Genomic DNA, 21,094 nt, shown 5'->3' on the forward strand with positions numbered 1-21,094 from the left:
ATTCGTGATGTCATAGCACTGTGTCCTGTCATTGGTTGACAGACGTTATTGGTCATTATTGGTTGACAGACAATATATAGGTTATTGGTTGCCAGACATTGGTTATTGTATCACGTTATTCTTTTTATTACTGCCAATTATTGTGCTATTATTAGGGTACCCTGTGAGTACAGGGTACCCTATTGTTTTTCTTCTGTTTATTATTATTAATATGCTGTTATCATTATTCCGAGATATCTTTGGGAAAAAATGGCATAAGGTGATAAGGTGGAACTACACTTCAGCTGCGATATATACACCTTTCCAACACTGAAAAAAGTAATAAAATGGCCGTAACTTGGGAACCGCTCGTCCGATTAATATCAAACCTTGAAAAGGCACATCCGTGGGTCCCCGGCAATATTCCTGGCAAGTTTCAATCGGACCGGTGGTCGTCGAGAAAGGGCGGTCACACACACACACACACACACACACACACACACACACACACACACACACACACACACACACACACACACACACACACACACACACACACACACACACACACACACACACACACACACATTGCTGGAATTATAGATAGATGATTACCTCCACCACCGAAGGTGAAGGAGGTTAAGTTTTCACCCCTTTCTGTCTGTTTGTTACTTGCAAAATCGAAGATTATTCAAGTATATTGGTTGGTCGATTTTGTGATTCTGTTTGTTTGTTTGTCGCCTACAGGTCACAATTTTAAACTGATCTTCACAAAACTTCACCACATGGTAGAGTTTGTCATATGGAAGGAGCCTATTGTTTTTCAGGTCAAAAGGTCAACATAGGCCAAAGGTCAAAGAGAGAGATCTTAGGTAGGATTTCTAAAATCCTCAATTTTCATCCGATTGATTTGAAATTTGAAGAGGATTTATATTTCACGTCAATGAATTCAACGAGTCAATTATTTTAGAGGTTTACATTGGCCAAAAGGTCAACATAGGCCGAGTTTCTAAAATTGTCAATTTTCATCCGATTCACTTGAAATTTGAAGAGGAGTTGCATATTTGGTCATTGAATTCAACTCGCAATTATTTTTGAGGTCAAATTTGTTTTATGGATTTTGCAAGTATCATACTCTGTATGACATCTTCTTCTTGTTACTTTGTTTGTCTGTGTTTGTCTGTGTGTAGGATATCTCAAAAAGTAGTGGACGGATTCGGATGAAATTGGTGGACAGGTTGGGTGTATGATCACAACGAGTTGATTCGATTTTGGTGAAGATCCAAATCCGGATCTGGATACAATAATAATTATTCTTTATTCTTTTTTCTTCACTGTTGAGAAATAGCGCCAAAAACGATATATAGCATGATATATAGGTTATGTTTTCACCCCTTTCTGTCTGTTTGTTTGTGTACAAGATATCTCAAAAAGTTGTGGACGGATTTGGATGAAACTTAGTGGACAGGTTGGATTTGTGACCATGACAAATTGATTCAATTTTGGTGAAGATCCGAATTCGGATCTTATTTAATCCGAATAATTCGTTAATATTCAAGTGATTCTTCACCATTGAGAGATAGGGCCAAAAACGATATGTAGCATGATATTTCAAAAATGTATTGGACCCAATATGTTCTCATGGATCAGGTATTACGTGGTGGAGGTATGCGCTCAACTGAGTGCCCTTCGAATTATTATTATTATTATTATTATTATTATCTCACCAGGACTTTAATCCTGTAGACTTATGCGATCAAGTATTGTCCATAGGTCAGTTAATCAGTCAGTCAGTGAGTCTGTAAACGCTTCAGTCATTATTGCTTGAACTAAACACACTATTTTAACTAGAGGGGGAGCACTCTGTAGAGTGCAAAACCTCCGCCGCCAATACTGCTCGGTCACTCAAGTGAACCTGATATCCTATTCATTCAATTTGACGTCAACAGTGCTCACAGAGTTATAGTTTGCAACTTTCCCTTTTACTTTTAACTTTTACATACTCAATTCATTCGTCATAACTAGATTCCTTGAGACAGAAATTGATTTTACATGGGTATATCCACCTGAAGTTCCAAAATCAGCCGCAATTATAAATCACTTAAAACATGTAAAAATGCAAAAACAAAAATTCAAATATTTTTTCAAAATGGCCACCATATTGGACTTTGGACCAAGTCCAAAATCTAATGGCATGATCCTTGGACCATACCTAATCCCCCCACCAAGTTTCGTCGAAATCCGTCGAGGAGTTTTTCCGTAATACTGTTCACAAACAAACAAACAAACAGACAAGGGTGAAAACAGTAACCTCCATCCATCTTCGATGGCGGAGGTTAATGAAACTTGGCCACAAGTTTCATATCTGATGCCTAACGAAGGTGTATTTACCGCAACTAAATATGCACTCATTCAGGGTTGAAATCAGGCCTAAAAAATCCTGCCCTAACCTGTGTTGCATCAGCAGCACAGCCATGCCTTCAGCTAAAAACATGACCTGAATGATGCAGGAAAATACGGGACAGCCAGATTAACGTTTCTGTGGAGGGCTGGTGTGCTTTGTTATGCAGCACTTGCTGCTAGCACCATGCCACATGGCTGCTTGAACTTATCCAATTTTGCATGGGATTAAACCCCCAGGAGTACACTGCTCTGAGGTGAGCACACACTATCAACTGAACACTGGTGCTTATTTTTACTTGTGATAAAACAAGGAAAACAATTTGGAAATTTGTGACTGAAAACATTTGACACAAGTAGCACAGACCTACAAGGCGGCCCACATAATTATGATTGTTTTATTTTTCCTGCAAGTTGCTAAGCTGGTATTGTGTACACCACACACTGCATGATGTATCAAGACAATCTTGGGGAAAAACTTCCATTCAAGAGAATCTTGGACACCGTTCTTAAAGGTTGTCTATTTCAATGGAAACCAGACTCTGTGGCATAATGGTTAGAGCATCCTCTCTGAGTCTGGGAGAGGTCAGTGGTTCAAACCCCAGCTGAGTGGTACCGAAGACTTAAAAAAAAAAACATGGTATGTGCTGCTTCCTTCCTTGATGCTCAGTATTTAAATAGGATAGAGAACAGACAAACAATCCTGGGAATGCAATGGCAAACCACCCAGTATAACCCTTGCCAATAAACTGCATCAACAACACCAATGCTCTGTAAAGCTTATAAACTATCAAATCAAAATATCAATGGAATGCCTGTTGGTGGCTTAACGGTGAAGGTGATGGATTGTGCCCCGAGCCTATGAAACTGTGTCTGCAGCCCTATCTGCCTGACAGTACGAGGAGGATCATCCTTTCAATATCGAGTGACTGGAGTAGTAGGACAGCACTTGTTACTACTATATTCGCCGAGTCAAAGAGCCTGGCTGGAGAAATGACTCTTCAGAACTATATTAAGACACGACGGGCACCCCTGCAGGAACAGGATTCTTTGACTTCACAGTGAAGCTTAAGAGCGAGGTGTTGTCCTCAAACCAGGGGAGTCTGCAATGAGCAAGTGTGTTCATCAGAAAGGGTTCGGGCACTTGGATCTGCAATGGATCACAGTCCTGCAAATTTGGCAGGAAAGGCAAAGTGACCGTGCTGTTCACGACAAATAAATCTTCTTTTAGAATATAAAACATTTAGAATAAGAAATAAATCTCCAAATCATATTCATCGTATTTCATAAATACTGTTACGGCTGTGGAAATTCGCAAACCACCATAAAGGGTCCCGTAGGTGAGATATCTCTTAAGTACATGTGTAGTTAGCCCAAATCCGTTGTCTAGAGGGAATTTATGTGATTCATTCGGACTGCGATCCTTTGAGATAGTCGTTTTTCTTTTTCTATTGTTATTTTAAACGACAATCCTCCACGCAAACAACAACCGCCACCAACTACGCCACAACGCCAACCGTGCTACAATTACCCTCACAACAACCACCACCATCTTCGCCACTACCCCGCTGACGAACGCCATCCTCCACGGTCCACACTACGACGGTTTCCGCGTTGGAAACCGTCGAACGCAAGGAGGGAAAGAAGAAGGCACAACGATGGCGCGTGGATTTTTCCAACCTGTTTCTCCGAAGAGTGTGACAGAAGCGGGGTGGGGCAGCTGGCGCCCGATTGGTGGATGTGCGGTGTGACGCGGCCAGGGAGGAGGAACGCCCCTCTTCGAGACCTTTCTCGAAGCGCCTCGAAGGGGGGTGGAGCAGAGAACGGGGCGGAGCAATGGGGCGGAGCCCCGCGCTATAAAAAGGGGTGGATCTGTGAAGAGGGTTGGTTGTTGTTCCTGCCGAGCCTTTTGATCCTGCGAGCCTGTTCCTGCCGGCCTGTTGATCCCTGCGGAGCCCTTGATCCTGATGAACCTTGGACCTTTTGGACAAACGACGGTGTGGGGGGGGAGAGAGAGAGAGAGAGAGAGAGAGAGAGAGAGAGAGAGAGAGAGAGAGAGAGAGAGAGAGAGAGAGAGAGAGAGAGAGAGAGAGAGAGAGAGAGAGAGAGAGAGAGAGAGAGAGAGAGAGAGAGAGAGAGAGAGAGAGAGAGAGAGAGAGAGAGAGAGAGAGAGAGAGAGAGAGAGAGAGAGAGATAGAGAGATAGAGAGATAGAGAGATAGAGAGATAGAGAGATAGAGAGATAGATCTCGAGAGAGATCGAGAGATCGATCCTGTTCGAGGGTGCTTGTCCGAGGGTTCTCTGGAGTCGGTGTGGTCCTGAGACCCCGCTGGTGGGACGGAGCGTCCGCCATTTCCTCTCTCTCTCGACCCCGAGTGTCGACGATTTCTTCCCCCCCCCCCGTCCGCACCGAGAGAGCGCTGAAAACACCGTTCGTGGCGTCGAACGGCCACACGTGCCGGCGCAAGGCACGAGCTCGCCGACCACGTTGTCGGGGAGCTGAGGGCGCGGATAAGGACTCGGTGCGCGCACAGGGAAGTGACCACTTCTATTGCTTTTGGGTTCTGTGTAAATATCTGTGGGTGGCGCAGTCTGTAAAGTAGAACTGTATCAGTGTTGCCGTGTGTGCGCGTAGTCGGTAGTAACTCTGCGTCATTGTTGCTTTTGTTTTTGTTGCCATATGTGCATTTTGATTGTTTGGCTGTATATATGTGCTTTCCGTGTGTTGCGTAATAAATGTGCTTTGTGTGAACTGTTTTCCCGTTTCGCTTCGTCTCCTTCCTTTTAATTGACCCTCCATCCTGCTTCACGTAAAGGGTTCGTAGTGGGCTTAATACGCCCGGTAATTAATCGGAACCGTCGAGGCCGACGATAACACCGCTCGGTTATCACTGGAGCACGGAACGGACCGCTTAAGCGGTTCGTGTCCAGAGTCAGCCTGTGGCGTGGTACGATCGCCCGTTCGACCATCCGCGCAGGTACTTCGGTAGATCGAATTTGGCGAGCAACCCTATCCTGCGCGGGTGGGCAATTGGCACGGTCGTGGTGGGGTTAAACCCCCACCCGTGACTAGCTCCCGGTGTTTGTCCGAGAGGGTCACGACTGAATTGTCCGTCCGGTGGGCGACATGCCGCGATTCGAGTCACGTGGCCGTCTGCACGCCGGCGGGCGCGAATTCGCAACAATACATTGTTGCTGTTGAAAATATCATTTTAATTTGAAAATGCCTCGTCGTCGTCGTCGTCATTTTGTGAGCCACCTTGTAAAGTGGGATAAAAATGTTTGGGCTCATGAGTGATTAAGAGGTTGTTTTCTTTTTTTTGTGTGTTGTATCTGATACTTATGGAATACAGTTCATATATTACATGCAGGACAAGCACTCGGTATACGTTTCTGTGAATTGCAACGACATAAGCTCAAAACTAAAAAATTGACACTCTAAAAGTGCAGTCAAAACGGTTATAAACTTTACATTTTTTTTAGAATATACACAACAAGACTTTGTGTTTCAATCGCACACTCACCCACGGTCGGTGAAAACCTGTGGTGCTGGTATGGGGACTACCTACAGAAAAGGACCAACAACTGTGCTGCATTTTGCTTGCACCTGTGTGCATTCCTGTGTGGTTGGGAAGGCTGATAAGTATTTAGACTCCCTTCCTATGGGTTTTGAATCTGGGACCCCAGCAGCATAAGCTAAGTACTCAGATGGGAATTATGAACAGGCCAGCCTTGGTTTGATCACAGTCTTTTGCCATTCGTACTACGTATTTTCTGATTCAACCGTTGATGTATAATCTTTCTCATCAGCAATTGGAGCTTCATCCCTGATTGATCAACGGCCACTGAATGAGTGCACACTGCAAGATGTCATGATTGCTTTTTCTTTTCTTTTTTTCTTCTCTTCAACGGCATGTTGATCCTCGTGTTCAAATAAATGATTTTAATTCCAGTCCCCTCACAGCACCTCAACCCAGGCCTTCCTTTCGATGGCAAAATTTGATGTCAGAAAATGCTTGGAGGAGTTGCAGGCATGTTCTTATACATGCTACGCAGATTTGTATGCAAATCTGTACAATTGATCCAAAGCAGGTGCATACATTGCCTGCACTGTCTGCTTCGAACCACCTTTTTGTGCCTTGTCTCTTCCCATTGCCAATCAGTCTCTCTGCTCTTTTCTCTGTCAGTCAGTCAATATCTGTTACTGTGCTTGACTTGTCTCTTTGCCTGTTTTGCCACCCGTTTCTGTGGCTGCATCTTGAAGCGTCCCGACCTTGGTGGACCCCTCAACTTCAGCGTGGGCAGCTGGGAGCTGTGGGGAGGCGACTCTTGGGTAACGGGATTGTCCACTGACCCCCTCCGTCGTTGCACTACTCGCTGTTCATTGCTTGTCATTTGCCGTTTGCATGATTCGCTACTCCCTCTGCCAAATGCTCACGGTGTAATTCACGGGCCTCCAGCGTGGTGATGGTTTGGAAAAAAAAAAGTGCAGGTCTTTATCGCTCGATCCTCGTGAAAACGGTAAACGAAGCAACCATTGCCGATGAGATATTTTCGGCTGCGTCTTTGAAGTTGCTCCAGTTCAACATTCTGACCATGACTTATTTAAATAAAAAAATTGTTTTTTTACGCGAACGCTAAATTTCCTGCCTCCGCACAAGCCCTCTAGAAACATTTCTGGAATGCCTTGTACTTCTAAGACCTCGGGGAAGATGGCAGCCTTTTATTTGTACGAGTAATTCTGATGAAATATTTTTCTTCTTTTTTTGTCACCACATCCTTCCAGATGTATTGTATCAGATGCACACCATCGGTCGTATGCATTAACATGTAGAGCTGGGTTTGTTTCGTACAACTATTATTCATTGCCTGTAAAATTGCGGAAAGTAAAGGCGGCAGTGGAATTGACACGACGGTGAATATTGCCTGAAATAACAAGAAAATGAGATCCACCACATGGTACCCTGCATTGAGGCGAGCTTGGGGAACGTATGCTCCCCAGGACAGGTCATGTGTGATGACAAGATCCAGGAGAGCTCTAAGGGTTTGCCAAACGGGTGGTCTTTTCGGAATGATGGGAAATTATTCCATATTTATCTGGGATTTAGGATATGCACCAGCCAGATGGTTGAGCGGTTTTGTAACTTGTCGCAGCCAATCTGCCGTTTGGGCTGGAGTGGTGACAAACTGTTTGTCATGGAGTGGAATGATAGACAGAGCGGGGTAGCAAAGGGGTCATTTTTGCAATTCTTTAATTGGATCAATGCCAGAACGGTAGTCCTTTGGAGATGCCTGGCTCCACACTGACAACACAGGAGGAAATACCAACAAGAGTGACATTTTGTTTTTCTGTTTGAGTAGGTCTTTGTTGTTCAAAATACCTTCCACATCTAGCTCTTAGGTAACTGTGAACAGCTGGAGGTCCTGAGACAAACAATCTACAGTAAATCCTAAAATGTGCTCTGCTTTGGGAGCCAAACGTCTCCTCCCGTTCATGGAAAAAGTTGCATTAGCCAAGTGACCTCGCACAAAGGCACAAAGTAACTTTGGCCTTTCGAAAAGCAACGCCAGCGAAAGGCTGTTGAGATTTGTTGTCTGCGCAAGAAGTCCGCCACAATAAATCTGGCAGCGTGCCACGGCGGAATCGCCACTCCAGTTGCAATCTCATTGTGTGGCCCAGCTCAAGAGATGAAGGATTTCTGATGGGCACTCTCGCGCGGTTTATTAGGAAGCCGTTTATGTTTGCAAATTGGATGTTTTTATACAACGAGCGCCCGCTAGATCTGTTCACAGATTTAGTGCAAGCAATAGACGCACGTTGGCGTGTCACCGTAATATCGTGTAGAGAAAGAGCAGGTGCGTAGCTTTGTGAGAGGGACCATTATTGCAAACTGTCTTCTTAAAAATAAATAAATTATTTTGCTTGCTTAGTGATGGGGGCAATCTGTTCCAATTTGGTGCATGTTTATTTTTATGTTTCCATGCTGTTGAACTTTACAATGTTTCTTTAGATTTCTACCCTCACCCCCACCACCCTCTTCCTCATTCCTGACCTTTTGTCAGTGGAATTAGCTGCGTGATTAACCATGTGCGTAGAAACTACGCGGGTGCATGCGTACTTAGCAGAGTTGTGGCTAACGTAACGCATAGCTCACGGTTTCGGAATCAGTCAGAGCGCTTGTTTTGGTGAGCTGGGGAACAATTATGGAGGCGCGATGCACGCGCGCTCGCCGGGCGCTTGCATATTTACATGTAGATTGCAGCCGCACAGCATGGCTTGCATGCGCAATCTTCCTTTCTCCAGTCCATCCTCCTGTTCTTAAATATATATATATATTTTTTTTTTCCTCCAAAAATCCCTGCTGAACGTTCTGCTTTATGAATGGAGACCAGGCATTGGGATGTCTCGCCCCCGTCGCTTGTTCCCTGGCCACTCATCCACAATTGTTCGTCTGCGTTTCTTTGCACCGGTGGCTGAATTAGTCTTCGAAATAACAAGTCGTTTTGGATCGCGGGCCCGCTCGCTGTTCATGGCACGTCTGTGCCCAGTGAAATTTCCCAGCGGTCTTACCCTGGCATTCATGGTGAAAAAAACCCCAAAAAACACCACGGTAACAACCCCCCTTCCAAGACAAAACCCCATAATTTCCATATTCATAAGGGTCTCTGCAACACGAAGCAAATGGTTCCCCCATCGTCATGTTCTTGTTATTTATTTATTTATTTCCAGGGGTGGGGGTGAGTGCGGGTCGTTGATTTCATTCGTCTCGTTTGAATTTGTGCGTTGAGCCACCCTGCATGCCCGTGCATCCACCACCTCCACCCCTCCGGTGAACAATGGCTTCCTTATTGGATGTGCTTGCCCCGTAATTGTACCTCCGGTCGCTTGTTTTATGCTGCGATGCTGTTACCTTGGCCACGTGATGGTCGTGGCAACCCTATTGCCATCTCTGCTTGAATCCTGTATGTATGTTTTTGGATTTGCTCTGTTTGTATTTCCAATTTTTGTTTATGATAGCAATGGATCTTGGCTGTGACTTTGTTTTACAAAAGTTTATGCACTTGTAACTGGTGGAACGTTGGTATCCTTCCTCAGACCTTGTGGTCATGAACAATTTGTGTAATTATTTAGTATAAAAAAATAAAACCAATTGTGACTTTCCTTTCCAACGTAGCTTAATGTGCACCGCACATATCGTGCATTTTCTTAACTTTAACATTTTTGTGTCTGAGTTTAGCTTCAATGCAAGTTCCATGTCTCAACCCCCCACTTTCCCTGCCTCCTACGCATCACGACCACATTTCATTAATAAATATAATTCATATGGTCATGTGATTTCATTTATGAGAAGGCGTTTTAATGAAAATCTGACAAATTGCAACGATGCTAGAGAACGAGTCCTTAAGAAGTGGCAAGTTCATCCCGCCCCACCCTTTTCTCTTTCCGTTTGGATTGTACCCCGACATGTTGACCTTTGGCGCTTCTTATCCGCAGATCGTCTCGAGCTTCAAGGCGACCACGACACGTGCCGTTTGCCAGCTCGTGCGGCAATACCTGGGGCACCGTGATGGCATTTGGGACGTGGCAACTACACGCGTGGTTCCCGTCATCCTTGGCACAGCGTCAGCAGGTGTCTGTCCATCCACCAATTCATTTACTCACAAATAACGTGTCTGTCGAACCGACACAAATTGTGTTTCGCGTCACTGCCACTCCAGCATCCCTCTGGGACACTTTGTGGCTAATTTTTATGTCCGTAAACATTTTTCATGATCCTGTCCTCTATCGCAGCCACCATCAATGGTGTTTATTGTTTGATCGGAATGACGATCTTTCAACAATGGTTATAACCATGTGTACAGGAGAGCATTATGTCTAACAATACACCAGCATTTGCTTACATTTGCAGAGCCTTCCTTAATTTCTTTATTTTATTTTCATTAATTTATTATTCCAATGAATACAATTCATTAAATGGGAATAGTAAACGAATTATTTAGTAAAAAATATAAGGAGCACTTTGGAAATGCTATGCTGCAGCTATCTGCAATGCAACCATGAGTGAGGTTTTGGATGTAATCCTGAAATCATTGGAAGCAGATGATGATCTAATCGGGTCACGTGATATCACGTACGAGATGCCACGCAGATGGTCATCTGGAAAATTGTAGCTGTCCCAGAGATCAACTTATTTTCGTGTTATTCTGTGATGGTGTGGATCTCGGTGCATTGTGGGAGTGTGCTTTTCCGTGGCGCTTTGTCCTGCGTTGCGTTGCCTCGCGCAATGGCACGTTGCCCTGAAGACACCATCCGAAACGGCAACAGATGTTGAGCACGTGAGTATTTCTGAGCGCTGTACCCACAGCACGTTATCTGTCCACTGCATGACATTCTCCAATGGTTCTAAGACGTTGCACGTCAAGCCTGTGCAAGGGAACGCTTACTTTGCAGCATAATGTTTTTCTACCGTCAGTAATGCCACAATCGAACTACTTCATTACTTTATCACCAAATTGGTGGATCACATTGTCAGCCATTGACTTAAAAATCATACCACACTTTTTGTCTATCAAAGGCCTAAAAGCAAGACAAATTAAGCTTTGTTTTCAGACGTTTATATGCACTTGTAGCATGGATAGCAATGAACGTTGAAAAGGCAACCCTTATTTCCCACAGTTGGATTTCCTCATCCCGACCATGCCAGTCTTATTTTGGACCAGCATTTTTGTGCAGAATATGAGTCTAATGCCTCATCAAGTCAAATCGGACTATGACTACTCTGATGGTGCCGTACTTGAAGGGAGTGCTGCATCGTAGACTATGTTTATGTGTATTTATGTGTGTACATGAGAATCTGTCGTTGGACTCAAATTGTTAATGACCTTCCAGGAGGCAGTAATCTTTCTACTCCCCCATATCCCTAAGCAAATAAAATTTATGATAATAATTAATAATAACTAGAGATAACAGCAACTATTGAGGCTTCCAAGCAGGAACGCCAAGGGTTGAATGAAGGAACCACAAAACACCTTCGATTTTAGCATTTCTGAAACCGGTAAAACTACAAGCCTATAAAAAAAGCTGCCTTTCTTTTCAAACACAGGAGTTAGTATTTTTACCTTTGCCACGAAGGTGGTCGTAGGTTATTTATTCGCACCTGTTTGTCTGTTTGTCTGTCTGTCTATCCGTCTGTGAGCAGGATATCTAAAAAGTTTATCGATGGATTCGGACAAAACTTGGTGGACAGGTTGGGTGTATGACAAGGGCAAATTGATTAGAACCGGATACGATATTTTTTTTTTAAAGAGATTATTTACAATTGAGAGATGGACCAAAAAATGGTACATAGCATGATATTTAATGAAGTTGTTGACGGATTATGATAAAACTAGGTGGATGAGTTGGATAGATGACAATAACAAGCTAATTGGATTTTGGTTGACGTCCGGATCCAGATCTGGCCTATCATTGGGATACAAAACATAAAGTGCTCAGCCTTGCGGAGGTACACAATTCACCGAGTGCCATTCTTGTGGTTATTGTGAATGCCATATTGGATTCATGAGATATCACTTCGGTCAATTGTTCAAATAATCGTTATGGTCTATAACATATAGATACCAGTTTAACCTATAACTGATATAAACCGATAAAACAGTCAGTTTTGATTGGCTCATGATGGCCATTTTATTTCTATTGAGAAACTTCTTCACAAATATGAATCATCCCACTCCAGAGATACGTGAAGTTTCGGATCGATTGATTTTAGTGAAGATCTTTGAATTTCTTTGGGGAACAACAACAAAAAAATGATTTCTTGACTTGTAACAGCAGACTCTGTGGAACTGTGGTTGGAGTGTCTGCTCTGAGTCCGAGTACTTGCGGTTCGATTCTGACCCCGGCCGAGTCAAACCAAAGAGTTCAAAAATAGTACGTGCTGCTTCTTTTCTTGATGATCAGCATTTTTGAAGGATGAAGCACATACAAACTTCGTGGTATAGCATCCCGTTTTGGGGAAAGTTGTTGGGGTGGGGGTGTGGGGAGGAGAGGCCGGGTTGTTGGGTGGGTGAGTGGGGGATCTCTCAACATACCCCGTTGATTGTGTGGAGAAAAGCCACTTCCCCCAAACAAAGTTGATGGCTGTGTCTGTCTCGCGTTTAAAAAATCAAGTCTTGTATTGTCTGCCATCTCTGTTTGCATGTGTTTGTGTGGTCTGTGTGTGACAGCTCTTCCATGAGCCTTAAACCCTGTAGGAGAAATATAACCCTGCGAAGTCTTAAGTTTTTCTGTTTATCGGTCTCTGAGCAAATATAAATTCTGACAGTAATAATGATAATATTTATAATCGAAACCCCAGCAAGACCAATCGGCCTTCAGCCATACTGGCTTGGAAGCCGAAGAATAATAATAATAAAAATGGTGATTAAGAAATTATTGTTGTAACCCTCGTGATAGTTATAAACTGACCATTTGGTGGTGGCTCTGTTGTTGGCTCTTTGGGCATTGTAAAAAAATACAAAAAACAATGAAGTGTATTTGCCAAAGTAAATTGTGTTGCTGAGGGTCTTTTAGCAGTCTACAAGGGGAGAGGAAAATGGATTTGGCACAAAACATCCTGTGGAGGTTAATTTTGTTCCTTGTAAAGGGAACTGGTTTAACAGTGAGTTGATGGCACACTGTTATCCATACTTTGAAAGCCCCCTTTTGAAAAAGGATGTTTATGGGCGATTTGTTGATTTGTTTGTTTTATTATTTCCCTTGATGGGATGTAACATATTCTTTATGTAGCTTTGGTGTGACTGAAGTAGTTTCTTGGCAAAGTTGTGCTGGGTGGTTTGGCATTGCTTTCCCAGAAGTCAGTCAACTTGGTGGTCAGTCAGGTGGCAGGAATGTATAATTTGGCCAGGTTAACCTATACATAACTCGCCTACTCTTCGCGAAGGACACCGTGGGATCTTTAACATCCACCGACTAATTCCGGGAGAGAAGACTCCGAGTTTAACGTCCTTCCGAGGGGTGGCCCACACATTGGTGACTCAGCCTGTATGTAAAACACCAGGATGACAGTTTATAGCTGGGTCAGGATTCAAATCCAGGCTAGACCACCTCGAGGTGAGTCCACATGCCTTTTGGATATCCTGCCAACCACACTCTTTCCTTATTTTCATCCTATTAAACACTGAATATATCCTTTCTGTGTCCTTCAGTTAACTTCTTAAAGTTGTCATTTGCCAAAGGATTAAAAATGACAACCTCAGCTCTGTAGTAGAGGTTGTTATGAGTGACCATGTAATGTGGAGGTTGGTATCTTCATAAAAATAAGGGTCTTGTATAAAAGGAGCGTAACGCATTCACTTGTATTTACAAGTGAATGTGTTAGGCAGCGGTTGCTGCCAGCCGGAACCTGTAATTAAAACATATCCTCAAGGAAAATGTACAAGGTTAAATTTGATGTAATGTTTCAGTTATTTCCTGGCAGCAAATTTTTTGAAGGAGGAATGTAGGTTGATATGAAGCAGTACTTTTTTGACCTTTGACATATTTTGTGAAAACATTTATTGGCTACAAAACGTGTCCACCTCCAGTAAGAAAGTAAGTGGTAATGTTGCTTTTCCATTCCTTTTGCTTGGCTAAGGTACTTATCTGTCCCAACGTTTTTGTACACAGAAACTGTGATGGAATTAAACAAGGGTCACTGCACATTACATATTTTGGGATTGATGGCGTTTTTATTTCTAGCTTACTTTCCCACGTACCTAAATCCTTAAGTAACATATGCAGAGGGTTGCATTAATGGGCTGAATCGCAGCTGGTGATGTTTGCCTCCAGGTAACGCTTTGGTGACCTCACGGATGGACGTCGGAGCGGTGCATCTGTGCATGTTCTGCAGCCAGCCGGGTGCACCTAAGGAGCGTTTAAAATTCCCATCACGATTCCCTGTCTTCATATCGGCTAAACGGACCGCTCTGTAGCTGGGAACAGCTGGCATCGGTTGATGCCGAACGAAAATAAAAAAAACCCAAATCAGTGGGAGGAAAATAATTTATAAAAGAGGCGGTTCAGAAGGGCAGACAGCTGGCCGGCAGGAATGACCCGCCATCGAAGAACGTTTCCTGTGACCTTGAGTAAGCTGTTGGTAATCATAATGCAATTTTTGGCTCTAATGATATTCAAGGTGTCCCAGGGCAGTTTATCTTCCTCCCACCCCTTTCCTTGGCTGAAAGCCGATATATATGAATATTGAGGTTCATGAAAATGTGCAATAAACAGGCACGACGAGCAAGTTATCAGAGGCATGGAGAGAAAATTTTACATCGAAGCAGAAAATCAAAATCAGTAAATGTATTTCGGATATGCAGCTTTGAATTGGAACTGTGATAATTCCAAGCACCACTTAGAAGTTTGACACGAGATGAACGAATTTTCTGTCTTAAAATTGGGTAGAAAAGAATTGGACTGGACAAAGCTCCCGAGACGATTGCATGGATCGCAGGATGTGGATATAAATGAATGATGATGTCGAGTTTGTTTCAGTGTGTGAAGATAGACAGGCATCGGGTGAGCAACAGGTCGAGAACCGCTTATCTACATGTGAGGACGAGTACCTCTCAAAAATAAAAGTAGGCCTTATTGTGTCCGAACTGTAATCACATTGTAAATTACTGTCATAATCTACGGGCAGCACTGTTTCAGCAACATGACTGTGCAGCCAGAAATGATGGAGCCAACAGCATACCGTATGCATGAAGAAGAATAGTAGAGAGAGAGAGGAAGCTGTGGAACTGGAGATTAATGCATCACAAAAATAGCAGCCTCTGCAAAACTAAGGATACTAAAATGTCTAGAGATGATGGACCTGTCTCTGGATGGACAACAGCAAACCCTCGATTTGTGTCTGACACGATATACCAATTACACCGAACACTTTCGGCTCCACAGTCTCGAGCTTCACAAATCTCCCAGTGAAGATGTAGATTCTGGCCTATCGTGATGAAGCATCAACTCTCAGATTGTTCTGTACATTTTGATAAGCGTAAAAAAAAATCTACGTGAACCACCTGATATGGTGCCAGCTGGCCGTGAGTTGTTCACGTCTGAAACAAAAAGCACAGAAATGTGCTTTGTTCATTCTGCTGTGCGCTCTGCGGATCAGACAGTCAGGAGGAGCAGAGAGTCAATATGGTGATACATTTGGTTTTTCAGCAGGGCTTTATAATGCAAACATGGAGGTGAAGAACTTTGCCTTTTCTTGACACGGCGGCATAGGCAAGAAAGCTGGTTTATTTAGATTAGATCTTTCACCTTGTAAACCGATCAGAGAGCTCATTGTAGATGAGCTGCATTCTTACTCCTGTCTTGCCTTGTATCAACCCCTTACTCAATATGAGTATTAAGCCTGGTATTGGCTTAACAGTTAAAGTGGCTGGCTTACGATCTTAGGGTCTTGAGGTTTGGGCTCCTGCCGTGCAGTTCAGATAACACCAGGTGGGTTGACTCAGCTGGTCATCCTTCTGAGGTCATCATGAGTACCAGCTTATTGGTAACAGGAGCACATCAGCAGCACAGCTGTGCTTCCAGAAATGATGCAACCAGCAGCCATAGGCTCTTCTCTGATCATGTGCCATAGGCTGCATACGAAACAACAACATATGAGTATGAGCCACAACACAATTATATGTTGGCCACACATTTACTGCGAGCACACACCTGCAGTTACCACCTTAATTCTTGCCTGCCAGCATTTATTTTAATTATTATCCCTTATTGCATTTGTCCATTATCTCAGAAACATTCGGTTTGGAATGATGCTTGTCTGTGTGAGCCTTTTGATTTGATGAAAGATCTGAACTGGTGAACCACAGCATGCTGGAGGTGATGAGTAATCAGATCATAAATAGACCGACAGTATGTACTGTAGGAATAGGGTTTTCATCTTGTCTTTGTTCATGAGCTCTTCTAATATAACCCTACAGAAGAGGATATGATGTACTGTATGTGGTAAACTTTGCACCTCTGCGGTAACTGAAGAAACCTACAAAGAACTACCAATGGTTTAGTAGCACCATCCCACTATTGCATCATTTTAGTATGATGAGTGCATTCGGAGTTTTCGACTCCATATTTACTTCTTGTCATCTTTTCTGCTCTCAATTCAGATCATACGGCCATGCTATGGAGCATCGAGACTGGGAAATGCGTTCTGAAGTACCTGGGACACAGCGGCTCCGGTGAGCTTGGGGACCTTCGCTGTAAATGCTACACTTGGCAGAGCGGACCTTCTATTGAAATGCACGATACATTTACTTTTGTTACCTGCCCTATCCTTCCCCCCCCATCTGCAATAAGTTGTCCCACCTGCCCTGATGTATAGGCATATTTTTGCTTCGTTTAGGTGCTTTTGTTCCGTAAGATTACTTGCCTGCTCACCGTCTTACTGCGCGCGTGTTTTTTTGGGTTTTTTTGTCCAGTTAATTCGATCAAGTTCCACCCAACGGATCAGCTCTGCCTTACTGGTGAGTACATTGCAGCCAGCCATTACAACCGCTTGCAGCTTGCCAAGTACAAACATTCACTCTGACTTTGTGGCATTTGCGTCTGGGAGAACCGACATGCTGTGTTTTAAAGCCGTCGCGGGGGGTTTATTGGGCTGAGTCGACATGAGGGGTTTGGGAAGGGGGGTAGGGCTGTTGATGTACAGGAGGGGGTTGATTGGTGAAGCACTAAGACCGTTGTAAATGGGCATTAATTGAACTTTGGTTGTGGAGGCATTGGCGCAGCTTGCTCCAGTCTCCTTCGAGTCTCGTCGATGCCCCGGGCCTTGTTTGCATGTCACATTAGCTGCAGCACCATACTGTTTGTTTGTATGCTTGTTTGCTTTTAACTGTGCTACATATTTTGGGTTTATTCACTTCGTTTATTTGTATTTGACTGCTGCTGCGAGGCATTTTTCTCTCTCACAAATAGTCCAACTGAATTTTGAGGTGTTTAGCTTAAAAAAAAATTCTGCTTCACGCTCAAACAGACTTATAAAAGGAAATGAAGTTGCACTCTTCTCTGATCATGTGTTCAAGCTTTCTGATTGGCATTTCAATGATATATGTGTACTATCCATCTTTTAATCGAGGTTAGAACCTGACTGTTAACTCCTAGAACTTGCTCTTGTACTTTGGGGAAAATAATAACTCCTCAATCCTTGTGTTTTATATTATGTTCTTTAGGTCTTCTTCAAGCAAGCTCTGGGCAGTTCCTTCATATTGGTGTAGAAGGAACTGCCCAGAGCCTGCGAGCTTGAGTTTGAGAACTTGGGCTGTACGGCAACCTTCTCCTTTTCCATATTCTGGTAAAAGTCTTGTCCATCCTGCATACTATCGGACAAATTTATTTGAATTGAAGAGCTAGGTGAAAAGTTCATAGTTGAGGGCAATGCACTGAAAGTGGGGGCAGTGGGACAGCATGTGGATTCAACAAGGGAATGATCATATATATAAGGAGGAGAGGGAAAAGGCAATGAAAGGTAGCAACCTACAAGGTTGAGGTATACTGCCAACCTGAAGTTGTGGAAGTAAGATTCATTTGAACAGACTGAGGCTTCCAGGAGCAGGAGAAACAGTAACAAAGACATGGAGGTGAGAAGTGTGCCTGGATTTTCGGAGTTTCATTAGGAGGTGGTTGCTTGAGGGACAGGAGGGATGAATGATCAGAGGGAACTAGACCTGAAGAGAGGAGACAGGTTGGTGGCCTCTGTTTTCTATCTGTGATGACAGATCAGCAGGCTCATCTCTTTGAAGGAGGTGCCAATGATGTTGAGAGCTTTGGATTCCACAGCATCCAGGAGAGACCCATGTGAATTAGGGGCACCAGCCCATAGGGGAGTGCAGGACTATATTGAGTGACACATGAAGGCCTTTCTCAGCTGAGAAAAGTTGATTTATCAAGGTGTCCTTGGCTTGACGGATTGTGATGTCTCGTCTATAGCTCGTTCTGGAGGCCAGCTTTGATATATATATATATATATATATATATATATATATATATATATATATATATATATATATATATATATATATATATATATATATATATATATATATATATATATATATATATATGTTCTGCCCATTATAAGTTGTAGCTGCTGATGGTGAGCTCCAGAAACTTGAGAGAATGAACTCATTTGAGTAGTTGATTGTTGAAATGGACAAGTGGGTTTGTCTTATCATCCTTCCTGAGAGACAGGGTGATCATGTGAGATTTGCCTTGATTGAAAGCCCTGTTCCAAATGTTACACCAGCACCTGATCTTTTCCGAGTCAGCAGAGAGGGAAGCTGCCTCTTTCGGTCTGTCGGCGGTCAGATATGGAATTTTACTCCATAATGTACGGACATCTGCAAAGTGGAAAGATGATTTTCCAGCACATTGGAGAGGACACTAATGTCCAGGAGGAACATGACTGGGCCAAACACACTGCCTCGGGTCCCTCCAACCTCGACTGGAAAAGATGAGAATATTATATCTTCACTTCACAACTCTGATAAATCCAGTTCATCACAGGAGAGTGTCACACCTCCCTTGGCAAAGGAGATTAAGTCGAAAGGTTGAACAAGTTATCGTTATTTCGAATTCTGCATGACTTGTTTGCGCACACAAAGACACCAGGTGTCCTTGTCGTACTTCCTTTTTTTGCCCCCTCACAGCACTGGAACCCAGACCTTTCTCACGTAAAGGTTCCCTTTATTAATTTAACTTCGTCTTATTGGTAAATTGAAAACATAAATTTGTTGGAAAGGGAGCGAAGGTAGGAGGAATAAGGGAGTGTAGAGTTTGGTAAGCAGTTGGGGGTAGTGGAAGCAATAAGAGGAGGGGAGGGAAAAGGAGTGTATGGAACAAAAAATGGGTGAGTGGGTGGGAGGGGGGGCAGGAGGGCTGGGGTGGGGGTGAGGAGGGGGAGGGTGGGGTTGAAAACATTCTCTGGCTGTGAAAAAGATTCCCAGAGCACTTTGCAATATATGCTAGTTTTGCCAAATGGCTTTCAGAGTTTCATCTGGAATCTTATGACATAAATTCAGCAATCTGGCCATGTGTGAGTCATCTTATTATAAGGTTCGAGATTGTGGATAATTTAGGACTTTCTGAAGGGTGAACTTCATGTTGTGTGTGTGTGTGTGTATATGTATGTGTTGTAAAGAAATTACATTGACTAAAGGCTCACGGAAGAGCTTGTACTTGTATGGCATTCGGCACAAGGACTTTGCTGGACATCAATCTACATTTCTATGAATTGCAAGGATATTAGTAGACAATGGACAAACTTGTGGTGTATGAGATTTGAACTTTGGTTGCATACATTGAGCTCGGTGTACAGATGGGAACACTAACAGGCCAACTTATTAATTGGGGAAATAGATGTATCAACATCGAAATATCTCACATTACCCCCCTTGTGATGAATCGTTGAGCGAATCGAGATGTCCGTGGATGTTGTCACTAATTTAGTTAATGTCTCATCCTGTGTGCTAGCTTCAGGAGACCACTCCGCACACGTCTGGCGCTATGTCGTGCAGCTGCCGCTCTCGCAGAGCAGTGTGGATTCAAACGTCGGTGCCGTTCACGCGAGGGTCTCCGACTCTTCTGCCTCTGGACTTTTGCGGGCCGAGGTTGGTTTGCTTTGCCTGTGTATGCAACAAAATGTGCTGGCTTGGTGAACGACGGATCAAGTGTGGATGAACGTTGAACTTTTGAACTACGATCGGTTCGTTTTTACGGACATTTTGACCTTACGCTGACATGTCATTTCCAGTGGTGTGTGGCCATCTGTGATAATGAGAGCTTTGGCACCAAGAGCTGTGAAAATTCATTACAATGCGATTTCTTTTTGAGGAATTCAAGTTCCTGCGATGTTTTCGGACACCATGGTAACAATGCTGTTTTTATTTTATTTTATATCCCGCTAATAAAAAAAGAAGACATTTATCTGTCTTTGAGGTAGCTCTACCATCTCTCGCTGTCACGTTTATTTCTACATCAAAGAGATTTGAATATCTCAGTTGCGAAGCTTGTTCTTCATTTTTGGGTTCAAAATGGGTTCAGACTGAAGTAGAGACTGCCTTTCTAGTGCAGTGCCAGCATGGGCACTGTTTCTCAGAGCATGCTGTCGTTTGAACTGCAGCTGTGAACTGCTGTCTTGCCGGCGTTTAGTAGACATTCAAGACCCCCTGCTATTTTTTCGAAATCCTGGCCACTGTGTGCCAGTCCCTTGGCCAATAACTTCGGTTTTTTTTTTGTGTGAAGTACAATTCCCACTTGTATCGCAGTAGGTGTAAGAAGTGGGTGTGGATACAGCACAGGCTTAATGGGCCAAACGGCCACATCCTCCAGCTCTATTTTCTTTTATATTTCCCTGTTTATAAATGTTTTGGTTGAGTTCTTGGAACATTTCACTATTGATTTGGGCCTTTCGACATGTTTCATAACGATTGTCCTGCTTTGCTATCGTTCAGAGAAGAGTTCATACCCTTTCCAGGGAAAGTTGTGCTGCCAATGCACACTCGTGGCGACATAATACACTGGGTGGTTTACCATTGCCTAACCAGTAGTGGTAGTCGGGGAAGGAGATGATTGTCAAATGTATTGTCAATAATCCAGACGAAGCAGCTCAAAGGTGAGCATGCTATCTCTGAGATATCCTGCCGTCCTTCTTGCCACCATTGGCTTGAT

The 21,094-nt window shown here is 43.5% G+C and overlaps 1 protein-coding gene across 5 annotated transcripts in view; it reads left to right on the plus strand.

Moving 5' to 3' along the window:
* WDR37 (WD repeat domain 37) overlaps positions 1 to 21,094 on the plus strand; it is a 201,670-nt gene that overhangs the window by 126,908 nt on the left and 53,668 nt on the right. For 4 of the 5 annotated variants that reach the window (XM_085874265.1, XM_085874264.1, XM_085874268.1 and 1 more), the window contains 5 exons: positions 6,644 to 6,712; positions 9,875 to 10,010; positions 16,537 to 16,608; positions 16,849 to 16,893; positions 19,898 to 20,034. In XM_085874265.1, the coding sequence (XP_085730391.1) occupies positions 6,644 to 6,712; positions 9,875 to 10,010; positions 16,537 to 16,608; positions 16,849 to 16,893; positions 19,898 to 20,034 (459 nt within the window). The remainder of the gene's footprint in view (positions 1 to 6,643; positions 6,713 to 9,874; positions 10,011 to 16,536; positions 16,609 to 16,848; positions 16,894 to 19,897; positions 20,035 to 21,094) is intronic. The other variant, XM_085874266.1, reaches the window with a different exon arrangement.

Source organism: Eptatretus burgeri, chromosome 3, assembly GCF_056783735.1.
Source record: "Eptatretus burgeri isolate ZD-2024b chromosome 3, Ebu_testis_v1, whole genome shotgun sequence".
In the NCBI taxonomy this organism is placed as follows: domain Eukaryota; kingdom Metazoa; phylum Chordata; class Myxini; order Myxiniformes; family Myxinidae; genus Eptatretus; species Eptatretus burgeri.